The sequence below is a fragment of the Embiotoca jacksoni genome, unplaced genomic scaffold, assembly GCF_022577435.1.
Source record: "Embiotoca jacksoni isolate LCO1_2020_lvr unplaced genomic scaffold, fEmbJac1.0.p SCAF_22, whole genome shotgun sequence".
In the NCBI taxonomy this organism is placed as follows: domain Eukaryota; kingdom Metazoa; phylum Chordata; class Actinopteri; family Embiotocidae; genus Embiotoca; species Embiotoca jacksoni.
This window is the reverse complement of record NW_027185363.1, coordinates 10,254,157-10,269,882: the sequence shown is the minus strand read 5'-3', so window position 1 is coordinate 10,269,882 and position 15,726 is coordinate 10,254,157. Positions and strand designations below refer to the sequence as shown.

The window sequence follows — 15,726 nt, the reverse complement described above, 5'->3', positions numbered from 1 at the left end:
GAAAGCTATGCCAGACATCATTTGAACCAATAATATCCTTCCTTTTACTACCTGTTCTGAAGTTTGTGATCTCAAAAGATTAATCCTGCCCAGTTGCCCATGGTGCTGTAATTGTTCACATTTTTTTCATAAGCACTTCTCATCGGTTTGGGCTTAATAGTTTAGCGTACTTAAACGTACATTCTTGACCTAGGAAACAGCAGTTGAGAAAACAATACTGCAACCAGGTCTATTTATTTGCTCTTTCAAAGCTTTTGATCGTACTGTTCCGCTCACAAGAGTTTTTCTTGAACTGTCATGAACAAGAGACTGGTGTAATTAAAGCATGAATTTTAAAAGCTCCTGTCAATGAAATGCCACAGAGAGGAAACTGTTTTTGCAAAGATACTTTAATCTTTTGACGCAATTTTTCTTTAAGCTGTCTCCCTGATTTTCACATGTAGTTTTACTTTTTGTGGATGTGTGCTGTGTCTGTTTTCATTGTCTATTGTACTGTGGCGCCAGCACACTCAAAAATCAGCCAAAATACCAAAACCGGTAAGAATTAGTTTGCATTACAAAGAGGAACAGCTGTGATTTCACAGACGTTCGCATATTAAGTGGGGTGGTTTAGTTCACTGAGGCCACATAAAACATAATTCATACTAGAGTTGGTTGATAAGCACAGACAGCCCTTTTTTTTTTTTTTTTTTTTAGTATCTTTTTTTTTTTTTATAACTTAATGGCATCAGAATGGTGGCCTGTTGTGGTTGATAAGAAAGAATCATTATTTATGGTGATTCATTTCTCTCCCTGTCCATCCTTTTTTTGTGGCTTTTTTGTATCTACATTCTTCTTTATTGATTGCTTTTGCAAATTTTCTACTCTTAGCTCCCTTCTGCAATGCCCTGATGGAGACCTTGGAGTCCAACCCTGTCACAAAAATTGTGTGGAATTCAGTCAAGCCCCTGCTGATGGGAAAGATCCTGTACACTCCCGACTCCCCTGCCGTCCGCAAGATATTAAAGAGTGTAAGAGACCACCTCCGGCCCCGACCCTTCACCCCTTCCACTCTCTTTCTCTACTCGTTATTTCTCTCCTTCTCCATTTCTCTCGACACGCTCGGTATCTGCGTAGATGCATACGAACCCCCACCCCTCTTTGGAATGAGCTGACTACCAAAGCAAAGGAGGGTGGAGGGTGGAGGTGGTGGGGCGATCTCTGTGGGTGCAGCAGTGGAAGGGAAAACGTGTTTTATTACTCCTAACATAATACAGATCTCGATTTTAAGGGGAGTTTTATCAATTAGAGTCGAGCCGACTGTCCACTTGTTGTTTGAAGAGTATTGTGGTTTTCGAGCTTAGATAAATTAGCAATACACAGCTCAGTACTGACACCAAAAGTTTTAGCACAGGAGCACAGTACTATATAATGATTATCCTTCCTCACTGCTGGTAAACTACTCTGGAAATATTCATCAATTTTGATGGGACGTGTTTGTTTATTCTCTGTATTTGTGTGTGTGTGTGTGTGTGTGTGTGTGTGTGTGTGTGTGTGTGTGTGTGTGTGTGTGTGTATCCAGGCCAACACAACCTTTGAGGAGTTGGAGCGGCTAAGAGACATGGCCAAAGCCTGGCAGGAGGTGGGACCTCAGCTGTGGGCTTTCTTCCAGAACAGCGTGCAGATGAACATGATCAGAGTACGAATACTGCACATACCTGTACACTCCTTTTCACTGACTTCTTATGGAAAAAAAACAAAAAACGTTTCCCCCACACTGCATATATCCAACAAAAGTGCCACCATCAATCCATTTTGAAGCATTTCACATGTAGTCTTGCAGTGTACAGTTTATTGCATAACGCTCAAAGTAAGTAAACCTTATTGTGCGTTCAGGCATGTGGGAATTGGGAAGGTTTCCACTTGGGAACGTCCTTGAGCAGAGAAGATAAGACTATTATGAGAAAGCTTTGTCCGGTAATGAGGTTGTGAACGCCTCCCTGTTTGGGACACCGTTCAAAATTCTCGTCCAAGTTTAAAGCGTTTACCAAACAGGCGACACGGCGGCCTCCAGAAAATCTGCTCTATTTCTGTTGTCAGAATACAGAAAAGACACAAGCAACCTCGTCCTCCGTATTATTTGTATGTCACATTTCTTTACATTTTGATGTACTGCTAGCAAATTAGGCAGGCTAGGCTAACCAAGACCGGCTATTTTGCCTCATTTTCAGAGCAAGCACAGAGCTCCAAGTTTGACAGGCCTTCATGTGTTTTTCGTTTTTTTTTCATTTTGAGATCAGAACTTCCCTGTTGCTCATCAACACACCATTAATTACAACATATCCAGTGTTAGAACCAACCAATATCCAGGAGAGGTGTGGACGCAAAATCTCGAGATGTCTTTAAGTTAAATTCAATCCACAAATTTTGCTTAAATAAGTTGTTTTTTCACATCTTTTAAAGCCTTTTGTTTGGAAAACTTGAGACCCTCCGCATGTCCAGGAGAAGAAGAATCTTATGGGGTGTAGTGTAAAGACGCTAATTGTTTGTCGTTACCATGTCCATGTTAAACCAGGATGCAATACATTTGACATTGCATTCAATTTGATAAAAAATGAACCGTGTGATTTAAAACACAAAGTTGTTTGGCATCGTGATTCAGAGGTATGATTTTCCTAAATATACTATGCAGCCAATTGGACGGTACTTTTTCTGTGTATATTTATATCACATACGGTACCTATGCTCTCGTCTCCATCGCTGCAGGACACCCTGAGGAACCCGACGGTGATGCACTTCGTGGATAACAGTCTGGAGGAAACAGAATTTACCTCCAGAGACATCCTTAACTTCCTGCACAACGGTCCAGAGGAAAAGAGGGAGACGGGAAAGCCAAACTTTGACTGGAGGAACATTTTTAACATCACTGACCAAATCATACGCATGTTCAACCAATACGGAGAGGTGAGGAATCTTGCCTATATCGCTTTGATTCACTTATAATTCCTAGTTGCCAAATCTTGCACATTCCCAGGACGAGGTATTCAAGTTTTTTTTTTTTTTGTTAGACTCGCTCCTAATTCCGCAGACAGGAGCATCAGTCTTTCAGATCTGCTCCCTGGAGATCGCAGCCAGGCCTTTTGAAACAGAGCAAACCACTTAGCACGGCTTTAGAGCCGCTCTCTCGTCCAGGAGGCTGAAAGGTAGCGAGAACAAGCCTGCTGTCACCCCCCTCTCTCGCTTTCATTGTGGAGCCGGTGATAAAGTAGAGAGTAGGTGGGAATGAGTCACCCCCCCCCTCCCCCCCTCATGAGCTCAGTGCTGTTTAAGTGCAGGGCCCTGCATTGAAACAGACCTCTGCGCCTGCAATATAAAAGAGGGCAAATCACTCTATCCATCCTTCACGCCTTCCCTCTTCTCCTCGGGTTTAAAAAGGGGGAGGCAGGGGTTGTGATGTTGGAAGGAGCCCTATCAGTGCAGGCATCGCAGTATGTCCTTTGTCTTCAAGTTCAGCACCAAGAGCCTCACAAACAAGCCCAGGCGATTTAGCCAATTAGATATAGCTGTCAGCGAGCATTGAGCCATAGGATAAGTGCTACAGTTAGCATCAGGTCCTCTTACTCTGTCAGGGGTATGTTTCTCACACTGGAACATGTGTATCAGTGGGGCTCTTTCTCCTCAGCCCATTTATGAGTGAACGCTGTTGTGTTGTGAATGTATGGTTCCATAAAGATGAATGGGAAGTGGTCTCTCGTCTTTCTTTCAGCGCTCTCAGGGTATTGTACAGTAATGTGAATAGAGACATTAGACACGGTGTACATGGGAGGTGTGTGTGTGTGTGTGTGTGGGGTTAAAGAGCTGTGTGTGTGTTTGTGTGTGTGCAGGGGGTGGAGTTTCACATGGCAATTACACATGTTTTTCAGAGAAACGGTGTGTGAGAAAGGGACATTGTGAAAGTTCTGTTCGTGTGTGTTATGGATACTTATGTGTGTGTTTCATGCCTTTTGCTTTTCTGCATGTATGTGTTTGTGTCACTGCAGGATGAATACAGTGGCTCAGATTTCCTCATGTCATCAGATCACTTCAGTTCTGTTTAAAAATGTTTAATTCACATAACTACACATGATCTGCTAAAATTGTCAATAGAGCTTTTTCTGGTGCCAAAACAATACCTGAATGTCAGGACAGACCTCAAATTATTCTGTTTTTCATTACAACATTACCCAAGTTTGAGCAATATAAACCTATTTTCCTAAAAAAAAACTTTACTTGCATTTAGAAAGCAAACTGAACTTTAGTTATTAGGGGTATGTGAAGTAACGCAGATCAGGCAGGTAAAATCAATACAAAGTCAAAAGTTGCCCAAAAATTGATGAGAGCAACAGAACGAAGAACGAAATCTATAGGTTTAGCACTGATAGTCAAAAACATGCGATCTGGCAATCGAACAGTGTTTGTACTCCCAGTTTGAGGGAGTACAAATACAGATTGGGCTGATTGACAGAGTGGCTGCAGGTGAACAGATTGGTGGTGAGGTGGGCGTGGCAGACGGGAGACTGGGGATCACTGGTGGGTGGAGGGAACGATACAGGGGAAATAACTGAAAAGCAGAAAGACAGAAACACAAAATGTGAACGCAAATCTATCACTTATAAATCTGTTGATGCTGGGCACAAAACAACCAGCAGCCATATGAGAAGTTTGGCTGAATAAATTAATCTAAAATGTATGATTTAGTTCAGAAAATAGGTGATCAAAAGTCGAAGAATCTAATATGTTGACTAAGCTTTTAACGTCCTCAAAGAGCAAATGCCACATGCGTCTCATCTAATACATGATATATTTGGACGTACTCAAACACTCACACACTTTCGTTCATTCATGTGAAGAACTAACCTTTCCTTTTAATAAGGAGTTTTTTCCTGCCAGTTGTCGCTCATTTAGGAATTGTTGGATTTCTTTCTATAATGTTGTAAAGTTCTGTTGTAAGGACTTTACTATGTTGAGTGCCCTGAAAAAAACTCGTGTTGTGATTTGACGCTATAAAAATCTAATTTAATCATATTTGTTCTGGCACGTAGAAAGAAAATCACTCGATTGAGCAAAAAAAAAAATTCAAATCTAAAGGCTATTATCCTGCCACATCTTCCCACTTTAACTTTTCTTTTGAAAACCAAACTACCCAACTCACAGCCCTCTTTTCTCTGCTTTTCTGTTTGCAGTGCGTTAGTCTGAATAAGTTTGTGCCCCACACGGATGAGTCCGAGATGATCCATCAGGCCTTGTACCTGCTGGGGGAGAACAAGTTCTGGGCCGGCGTGGTCTTCATGGACATGTTTCCCTGGACCACGAGTGTTCCCCCGCATGTCAAGTACAAGATTCGCATGGACATCGATGCAGTGGAGCGAACCAACAAGATCAAAGACAGGTCAGTAGGAGCCGTGCGGATGGATGTTTTTATAGAAGGATTACTGTGGGTTTGTGACCTCTTAAAATAAAGCTAAACTACTGCTTTTGACCCCGTGCAACAAGGTGGTGGACTGCGATTTCTTAGAAGTTATTTCTCCTTCTAACCTAACATTGTTGCATTTGAGTAACTAAAAAAAAAAAAAAAAAAAAAAATCAGTCTTGTATTTTTCCTTTCAAGTTAATGAGATTTAAACTGCAACCCAACAGAGAAATCCTGATACCCAAACCCTTATGGCAGTGGTTTCTAAACCACTTGTGGATACAATTAATTGCACAGACATTTAGCGTTTACATTTTTTTTTTTTTTTTGGGCAACGAACAAAAGTCTTTTTATGGGTACTTTTCAATACATTTCAGCTGGCTGGTTTGCATGTACATTGGAGTAGGGTTTGATCTATCCAGCAACATTAAGAGGCACCAAAAAAAAACCCGACAGCCTGCCGTTTCTTACATTTTTTTCATGCTGTTAGCGCAATATTAATGAGGCAATTTATATGGATTTGTCACATTCCTCAAAGGAGGGAAAAACCTCCCCAGATGGCTTCAATGTGTCTTCCAAGTTTACTGGTGGTTCCGTATTAACTCGTTACCTGCCCCTTTCATCTTCCCATGTACAGCTCTTACATGCATTTTCCCTTCGCTTTGATCTCCCATTCATAAGCAGACAGTATGTCAATAGCCCCTGGGGTGAACAAACAGTTTTAGCTGTTTACAGCACACCAACAGACTGTAATGGACCCAGCGGGAGTACTGCCTCTATACAATTGAATAATCAGATTGTAAGAGGGCTTTGACTCAGACTTATGCACTTAAGTAAAAGCAGTGTACATGTGTGTGTGGTTGTAGAGACCTTCGGCTCAGGAGGTTTTATTGTTACAAAAATCTGGGTAGAGGCTGTTAGTGGGGATTATTTCATACAATTAAAAAAAGTTTTATGAAGCAACTTCATATCTAAAAGATCCAGGTATACCTATTGTTCACTTCCTGTGTCCTGTCTTCTCTGTCAGGTACTGGGATCCCGGTCCCAGAGCGGACCCCTTGGAGGACCAGCGGTACATCTGGGGAGGTTTTGCTTATCTGCAGGACATGATTGAGCACGGCATCCTCAAAATCCACACGGGCAACGACTGGCCACTGGGGGTCTACATCCAGCAGATGCCGTATCCGTGTTACGTAGATGATCTGTGAGTCAACTCGTCACTTTGCGCAACTGCACATCAAACACGTGGTGGATGCTGTTTCCTAGTGTGTCCATGACTATGCATTTTTAGCATGGTTGATGCAAGATGAAGTTCATGCCTTACTCTGGCATTAGTACAGCTATTGTAATGGATAAATACAATGAGTCCCAGGGCTGAGAATTAAGGTAAAAATAATAGTGATCTTTTGGAAGTTTCTGCCCAGTATGCTGTTCTCTGATAACTAACAAAAATCTGCTTGAATAAAAGTGAAAATTTCACATTGGACATGGAAACGCTTTGCGCTGACTGGCCGGTAAACAGTTACTTTAAATATTTATCCGACATCTCAATATTTATCCTTAGCTGTTTAACTTTTCGCAGCAACGCCACACAGGAAGTGTGACAGAACTAAAGTGGAAAATTCTGACACACATCTATCTTACAGCTGGTTTATTTTGTGTTACGAACCAATAACATAATTCCAAAGGAAAAGGACATCATTATTTTCAGACATGACTTAACCAACAGTGAAGCCACCCTGGTCAGCCACACAGTCAGACCTGCGCGCATCCCCTAACCTAAACAAAAAGGGAAACTAAGTTTAAAACAATTGAACTCCCATTAAATAACAGCCATCCCATAACTGACCCTCCTCCTCCTCCTCTTCCATCTATCGTCATCTCCAGCTTCATGATCACCCTGAACCGCTGCTTCCCGATATTCATGGTTCTGGCCTGGATCTACTCGGTGTCCATGACCGTGAAGAGCATCGTGCTGGAGAAGGAGCTGCGCCTCAAGGAGACCCTCAAAGCCATGGGCGTCGAAAACGGAGTCATTTGGTACACGTGGTTCATCGACAGCTTCATCATAATGACTGCGAGCACGATGCTTCTGACCGCCATCATCATGGTGAGAAAAACAGAAGGAGTTGGACAGAGAGGGTGAAAGAGGGAGGCCATGCTGGAAGCGTAACAAGGGTCAGTTTTTGTTAGATGGTTTAGGGAGTTCATGTCTTGCAGGGTGTAATGGTGCCCTCTTGTGTATGATATTAAAAAGATCTATTTACTCAGACAGCCAGTGTTTGCTCTAAATTGATTCGGTTTAGTGTGTTTTAATCTGTAAAATAAAATCACTTCAGAGATAATCTCACCCTAAATATCTCCTTTTTCTCTCAGGGTGGGAAGGTGCTGAATTACAGCAACCCAATCCTCGTCTTCTTATTCCTGCTGACTTTCACCATGGCCACCATCATGCAGTGTTTCCTGATGAGCGTGTTCTTCAACAAGGCCAACCTGGCAGCTGCCTGCAGCGGCATCATCTACTTCACCCTCTACCTGCCTCACATCCTCTGCTTTGCCTGGCAGGACCGCATCACCCAGAGCATGAAACTGGCTGCAGTAGGTTTATTGTTTTTTGTTCCAGGAATTTTAACAAAATCAAACAAACACACGGGTATATATATATATATATATATATATATATTCAAACACAAACTGTGCAAGTGTAGTGTGCTAAAATTTTAAATGTTCTGTAAAAACGTCCTTTGATACAGGTGCAATAACAGTGCTAGAAGACAGGCAGTAAAGATATCTGTTTGAACATATATGATTTCCCCTGACAGTAATATGCATGTAAATTTCAAAGTAGATTTCCTTACAGACATTAGTAAATTAAATTAAATTGTGTCTCATAGATATTCTGCACCATGTGTAGCTAAACCAAGTGAGGATCCTCTGTGTGTCCCCCTCTCTCCGTTAGAGCTTGTTGTCGCCGGTCGCCTTCGGCTTCGGGACAGAGTACCTGTCGCGGTACGAGGAGCAGGGTTTGGGTCTGCAGTGGAACAACATCCAGACCAGCCCGTTGGAGAGGGACTCGTACTCCTTCCTCACCTCCATCTTCATGATGGTGTTCGATGCTGTCCTCTACGCCATCCTGGCCTGGTACCTGGATAACGTTTTCCCAGGTTGGACTGTTAATTCTGCATATTGCATGATTTCATTTACTGTATTACACTAAGAATTAAAACAATTTTTTTTTTTTTCCTTTTACAGGACAGTACGGCATCAGTCGGCCTTTCTACTTCCCGTTGCAGCCCTCATACTGGAAAAGATCTTCACCCCCTCACACAGAAATGACTGATCAAGGTTAGCGAATCAACCAGCAGCCCTGTGACTAGAGGTTTATTTTAAAAGCAGAAGTGAATACCTGCCCTTATCCTTTTGCTTTAAAATGCTTTGGGGCTAGACAGGACATTTTATCACCAGCGGAAGACTCCTTTAAAGGACAAAGTAAGGTATATAATGAGTCGAGGTCTAACAGGAGAGATTGGCTCCCTTGCCCCTTCCGTCACTCCCGGACACTCAGGAAGTGAATCAGCGGCTTGGTAAAAGACAGATAAGTAGAGAGCACTATTGCCAGCACCGAAGTCCCCTCTTTAAAGAAAGGTCCCTGTAACCACACTACTAATAACAAGTGATCTTTTAACTTTCGCTGGAAAACAAAACTGTGGCTCTAAACCTGAGATCCAAATCAGCATTTTTATCATATACATATGATAACAAATGAGTGCTGAGATTTCACGGTAATGGTTTAAACATCGTTATCAGGTCTGTTATAGTTGGCTGTGAGGCAGTAACTTTTCTAATTAGCTGCTTCTATCTGTCCACCTCAGATCCTGAGATACCCGAAACAGAGAACCAAAAGAGCAGATGCAACTCAGAGAGATACACCTGTAACAGCTCAGGCACCAGTAAAACCTGCAAGCACCAGGGTAAGAGAGAATGGCTGGAGAGAGTGAAGGAGCTGCAGAGACGACGAGAGGAGTCCCCGAACCAAGAGGAGGAGGATCCCAACTCGAATAGGGAAGGTGAGGACGGAGACACAGAACAGAGGATCAGGAAGTGACTGCATACTGCATGTGAGGAGCGCTCTGAGAGCATCTAGTGGACAGGCAGAGAAATACAGCTACACCTACATTATAATGGCAGACGGATGAGAAACTGGGGAACACTTGAAGTAAAAATGATGCGAGTACATCCGAGCTAGTGGCGATTAACAAGTGTGACTAGCAAATAAAGGTATTACGAAGACTTAATGTTATGAATTATATGAGTTTCAAAGCAAAACATAGCTGAAATAGGTGTTTTTTGGCTACTGGACACGATTTGTTGTTGTCAAACATTAGACCTTTTGTACTGTCGGTTAAGCCAGTAGAATAAATTATATTTGTATAAATATTTATGATGTGTAATATTCTCGTTGGGAGAAATATCCATAAAATGGTGGACAATTATTTTGTTGTTGTTTATCAAATGTTCTTTCACAGGTAGAAAAACATTTCACTTTTTAATTTTAAACAAAGATCGATAGTTCTATTATATTATGATAAAGTGTTGCGTCTGTTTTCAGAAGCAGGCCAGTTGTTCTTTGAGACCGACCCAGTGGGCCTGGTTTTGGGGGTGCAGATTCAGGATCTGGTGAAGGTGTTCGACGGAAGCTCTCGTCCGGCCGTAAACTGCCTCAACATCAATTTCTATGAGGGACAGATCACGTCCTTCTTAGGGCACAATGGGGCCGGAAAAACCACGACGATGTAAGCTGAAATTAGATTTAAGAAGTTATGAATAACTTATATTTCAAAGTGTGGTGAAGGAGCATTGGTTAGTTGTAATTCTATAAAGAAATCTGAAAGAAATAGTCTGAAAATATGTAAATGCAATGCAAATAATTGAGATATTTGTACAAATTTCATGCAGTATGTCACATTTAGACATACAAAAAGTATGCACTGAGCTTATAGATCTACTTACAAATATTTTATAATTGCAAGGCTTTCACAGCAGCCTCAAGGTAACGTAAGCGCTCCTAACAAAGATACCCTGTTTAAACATGAGAATCACATCCTTTTATATTCATTATTAATCTGCTACTGTATTTGAAGATGACTTTTTCTTCACTTCAGATTTGATCTGAATGTTGATGGCACTATAGAGATTTACCCAAATGTTGGTCCCACCTGTTTTGTAATATTTACACTGTTTCTGTTGTTTCCAGGTCCATCCTGACTGGCCTCTTCCCTCCCACATCCGGCACAGCCTACGTTAATGGGAGAGACATCAGAACTGACATAAACATCATCCGCTCCTCTATGGGAATGTGCCCTCAACACAACATTCTCTTCAATCAGTGAGTTACATTTGAGATGAGTTCGGTGTGAAAGAGTCAAAACAATGTACCTGCATGCAGTAATTTCCGCAGACAGCTCTGGAACACAGCGGGAAAGAATGAGAGAAGGAAGAGAAGCTTTGCATTTTGAAGAGACAGAAATTACTTATTGATTTCATTTTGTTTGTAAATAGTTGTTAATTGCAGTTTGACATGGATTAGCTGTGGCAAAGTGAGGAACAAACTTTGTTAAAAATCAATGCTCATTTTTCAGAAATCGATCAGCCACCAAAACAACAATTTTACACTCTGCATTCTTAACGTGTTTATTCTTTCGGCCGTTGTTGTTCCAGCCTCACAGTGGAGGAGCACATCTTGTTCTACTCACTGCTGAAGGGTCGGACGCAGGCGCAGGCGGAAACGGAGCTGGAGGACATGCTGGTGGACATCGGTCTGCCTCACAAGAGAGACGACGAGGCTCAGAACCTCTCAGGTCCGCCGCTCGCTTCTCTGTGTGTGTGTGAAAGATAATTTCATTTATTGTGTTTTGCCTCTTTTTAAACATCTCTCTCATGCATGTTGCAGGCGGTATGCAGAGGAAACTGTCCGTTGCCATGGCGTTTGTTGGAGGGTCAAAGGTCGTCATCCTGGATGAGCCCACCTCAGGGGTGGACCCCTACTCTCGAAGATCCATTTGGGACCTCCTTCTGAAATACAGAGCTGGTAAAGATATCCCTGCTGCAGAGACATTTCACCCATTTAGAGCCACATTTTAAACCTTCAGGTTGATATGTCTCCACTTCAACTCCATGTTTTAACTGTCTGAATGCATTTTACCCCAACAAAGACATATAAAACCCTCAAGGTCCACTTTCCTCTATTATATAGAAGAGAATGAAGAATAAAACAAAATCTTTCGCAGCTTTACAGCTCGCCCGAGGCCCTTGAATTAAGTAGAGAACTGATCAAACGGAAAAATTCAACTGCACAGCTGCAACGAAAGAAACATTATTACTCATAAAATCAATACAACTATGGTAACAAAAGACTGTTTCACATAAAAATGAGCTGAATCTTTTTGCCAGTTTAAAATTCAAGCACTTTATTAAAAGTTTGCCCCCTTGTGCAGGCCGCACGGTGATTCTGTCCACTCACCACATGGACGAGGCCGACCTGCTGAGCGACCGCATCGCCATCATCTCCAAAGGACAGCTGCACTGCTGCGGATCCCCTCTTTTCCTCAAAAACTGTTTCGGAGTTGGCTTCTATCTAACGCTTGTACGCCGCATGAAGGAGCTCAGCCAGAAGGTGGTGAGGTTAAAACTAAATCAACAAAGCTGCAATGTATTGTTTCTGCAGCAGAAACCGAATCTGTTTCTAACACAGACACACGGAGGAGAATACTTGATTCCCTCCCATGTGAGGGAAAGGTTCACTTTTCTGCATGGTTAAAGGTGTTCTCTTCTTTTTCTATTTCTGTCAGAACAACTGCGACTGTGCCTCAGACTGCTCTTGTTCCTGCTCCATCTGTACCGGATACAAAGATCAGACTCAGAATCAGTTCCAGCAGCTTGACAGAATTCTGGAAGGTACGTATAAACTGTATGTATCCTTTCATCTGAATCCTCATGAGCAGCTCCTCTTGGTGAGTTTGTGAGTGTGTGTTCTCTTGTGTGTTCCCATCTTATTACCAGGACCCAATTCAAATTTAGACAAAATTAAGATTTTAGGAGGCGTTTTTGGAAAGTGAGGAGATTTCAGCTCAGTCTTACTTCTTCAAAGGGCTGCAAGGGGCTTTAAAATTGGTTTTCAGGTTAAGGTTTATATTCTGTTTTAGGTAAAGAAAAGGGCATGTATCTGTGGTTATTATTGAAAGGGTTAGGGTTACGCTTAGGGTTAATTTTACATATTTAATAAGTAGGAGAAACCATAAAGGTTGAGGGGAAAAACACCATTTGTTATTATTTAGTAAATTCAAATAATTTAGTTCAGTCAGACAACTCACTTTTGAAATGTTTACTGCATTGGCAGAATATAGTTAGAGTTTAGTGTCTAGGCTCCGGACTCATCACTCCCCGCAGATGGGATGACACAGATGTATTTGGGGAGTAATGAGCAAACATGTTAACCCCCCCCCCGGTGGATGCTGGGGTGGTGGTGGGGCTGAACAAACAGGCAGCAGGACTGACGCAGGGCAGAAAGGATGAGATAGGAAATATCCACGGGTGAAATAGACCGCCTAATTGTGTGTGGGTGTGTATGTCTGATGGCTACGGAGTATGAGGCATGTCACATGACGCAGAACGGAGCAGCTCGAGTTGACTGCGTGAACTAGCTCGCAGACGTCGCTCCATGTAGTAATGTGTATGGTTGAATCAATCTAATTATAATTGTAATGCTGATTTGAATATAGCTGAATGCTGACTGGTGCGCAACATTACCTTTTCCCGCCCAATTAAAACCAGCTAGAAGAGCGCAGAGCAAAAAAACTAAATGTAGACATTTCCACTGTCAAATAACAGGATTTTTTTTTTCAATACATTTTTTTTTTTTATTGATCTTTTATGTCAATGTGGGCCCTCATGAATGTAGCAATAAAAATCTTTGAGTGTGTGTGCAACCTCCAGGGTTGCACACATGTGCGTGTGCATGCACTAGAGACTCATGTTGAAATTCCCAATCCTGGCCCACTTATCTGTGTTGTAAAACAGACTTAAATAGAACACATTATTTTTTTCCACATTCATAATTTAGTGGAGATATTGACCCGTGAGCCTTTTTCCTCCTGTTCTGCCTGAGGACACATCACTTAAAATGCAATGCAATGAAGTTGCTCAAGCACAGTTTTACTCACGCATTTTAGTGCTTGAATAATACAGTTCGGTTTTTTTGGAGTTGTTTTTTTTGGCGGGGGAGGGGTGGGGGATTGGGTAGGGGTTTGCATCTCAAGCAGTTTTTTTTCCTCCTTTGTCCTTCTCTTCTGTTATTTTTGGGAACACTTTGCTCTTCTTTAGCTCCTACATATGCAATTTTTTTTTTTGTTAATCTTCTTCCCAGGGGACATCGACAGCATCACTACTCTGATCCACCACCACGTCCCTGAGGCCAAGCTGATCGAGGCCATTGGACAGGAGTTGACCTATCTGCTCCCCAATAAAGGCTTCAAACACCGAGCCTATGCCAGTCTGTTCAGGGAGCTGGAGGATACGCTGGATGACATTGGTCTGAGCAGCTTTGGCATCTCTGATACGTCACTAGAGGAGGTAGGGACACCGCCACAGCTTTCCTCCCTCGGGTAGTTTGAATTTTATGATAAACCCCAATAGCTTCAGCTTTTTAAAACAAATTCTGATACCATTAACAAGTCATGAAAAGTACATTGTATAAATTTGAGCAAACCAGTATGTACAAGGAATTATTGTACTCAAATTACTTTCACAGTTTCCAACACAACCACCAGTTGAATGTTTTCAGTGGATGACTCAACCATTCTGGTTTGATTTGCCCACCTACCTGCAAAAACTCTTTCTTAACAAGTATTTTTGGGCTGTTTCGACATCCTTAAAGTAGTAAGATTTAAGGTCATTCCTTTGTTAGAGGAATTCCCACGGCGACCATGAACTGAAACACATTGGTTTGAATCCTGCTAAAGACCTTCGTTACATCTCCTCTCATGTCGTCACTCCTCCATTGGTGTCTACCTGAATACATGTCTAGTCGTGTTTTAATCTAAACTGAACAACTTCTGTGACTTTAGAACTTAAAGGAAGACCTAATATTTATAGCATGAAAAGTTTTTGAAAGTTTAAGGAAGTTCTTTTTTATTCTCCAGATATTCATAAAGGTCACTGCAGATGGAGAGGCAGCATATAATGCCACCACTCCAGGTAAATATCACCACTGAGATTCTTCATGGCCTTTTCCTGCAATTGGATTTCTGACTCGTTGCTCTGTCTCTCTTAACGTGCTGTTAATCCACTTGACTCACCAGTTTTTATTACGCTGATATTGTTTTGTCTCTCCTGAGTGGCTTATACAACGGTGATTTAGCTGCAGTTACTTTCCATGTGGTGTTGCTGCGTCATGTACTAGTTTTAACCCCTCTAGTTTGTTCGTGTGTGTTTTTGTGTTTCACTTTTGTGTCCCACATCTAGAACAGTGGATGTTACAGGGGAGAAAACATGGCAGGAAAGTTGATGTAGGGGAAGAAGGTCAGAAAGTTAAGATTAACTCAGGCGATATAAATGCTTCTTTTTATTGAATCTACTGGACCTGGGTCAATCAGAAGAATTTGTATTTGTCTTTCCTCAATTACATTTTCTATAGACTACTTTTGTTTTACGTGGAGTTTATCATAAAAGTACGGTTTTGGTATCATTGTTGTTCTGACATAAAAGCCTTTTCTGTGATCATCTAAATTTTATTATAACAAATGTTTGAAGCCTCACTTTCGTGCAGCTTTAAGCGTCTTCAGTGACCCAGCTCTGGGATGTTCAGTTTCTATAGTAAAAAAGAAAGCAGGCACAATTAAGACATTATTTTTGCTGCTTGCATGCTCTTTTCCAACACAGCGCTGCTTCAACTTCCTGCATTTACTCACATTTATACCTGTACGGTGCTCAGAAAACAGAATTATAAAGCTCAGATAGGTTTAGGTGCTTTGCTCAGTCAGTAGGGCTGATTCAAAGCCAGCTAAAAACTGCCTCTCAAGAAAATATTTTGTCTTTTTTAGTATTGCACATACTTTATGTTTTCTCATTGACCGTAGAACAAAATGGAGTGAGCACCAACGATGGTTCAGACAGCAACGCAGGAAGAGGTTCCAAGCAGGTGAAAGGTGTCAATCTGACCATGAAGCAGTTTCACGCTCTGCTTGTGAAGAGGTTCCACCACGCCATGCGCAGCCAGAAAGACTTCCTGGCGCAGGTAACGG

General features: G+C 41.8%; 1 protein-coding gene across 1 annotated transcript in view; it reads left to right on the top strand.

Annotated features, from left to right (window-relative positions):
• The window catches only part of LOC138203178 (retinal-specific phospholipid-transporting ATPase ABCA4-like), a 38,927-nt gene that overhangs the window by 10,018 nt on the left and 13,183 nt on the right, over positions 1-15,726 (top strand). The window contains exons 10-29 of the mRNA XM_069157878.1: positions 871-1,010; positions 1,562-1,678; positions 2,746-2,943; positions 5,202-5,407; positions 6,456-6,632; positions 7,316-7,538; positions 7,805-8,026; positions 8,388-8,592; positions 8,681-8,773; positions 9,301-9,495; positions 10,038-10,221; positions 10,683-10,814; positions 11,147-11,286; positions 11,379-11,516; positions 11,923-12,104; positions 12,277-12,382; positions 13,851-14,056; positions 14,626-14,680; positions 14,948-15,004; positions 15,562-15,719. Of these exons, the coding sequence (XP_069013979.1) occupies positions 871-1,010; positions 1,562-1,678; positions 2,746-2,943; positions 5,202-5,407; positions 6,456-6,632; positions 7,316-7,538; positions 7,805-8,026; positions 8,388-8,592; positions 8,681-8,773; positions 9,301-9,495; positions 10,038-10,221; positions 10,683-10,814; positions 11,147-11,286; positions 11,379-11,516; positions 11,923-12,104; positions 12,277-12,382; positions 13,851-14,056; positions 14,626-14,680; positions 14,948-15,004; positions 15,562-15,719 (3,134 nt within the window). The remainder of the gene's footprint in view (positions 1-870; positions 1,011-1,561; positions 1,679-2,745; positions 2,944-5,201; positions 5,408-6,455; positions 6,633-7,315; positions 7,539-7,804; positions 8,027-8,387; positions 8,593-8,680; positions 8,774-9,300; positions 9,496-10,037; positions 10,222-10,682; positions 10,815-11,146; positions 11,287-11,378; positions 11,517-11,922; positions 12,105-12,276; positions 12,383-13,850; positions 14,057-14,625; positions 14,681-14,947; positions 15,005-15,561; positions 15,720-15,726) is intronic.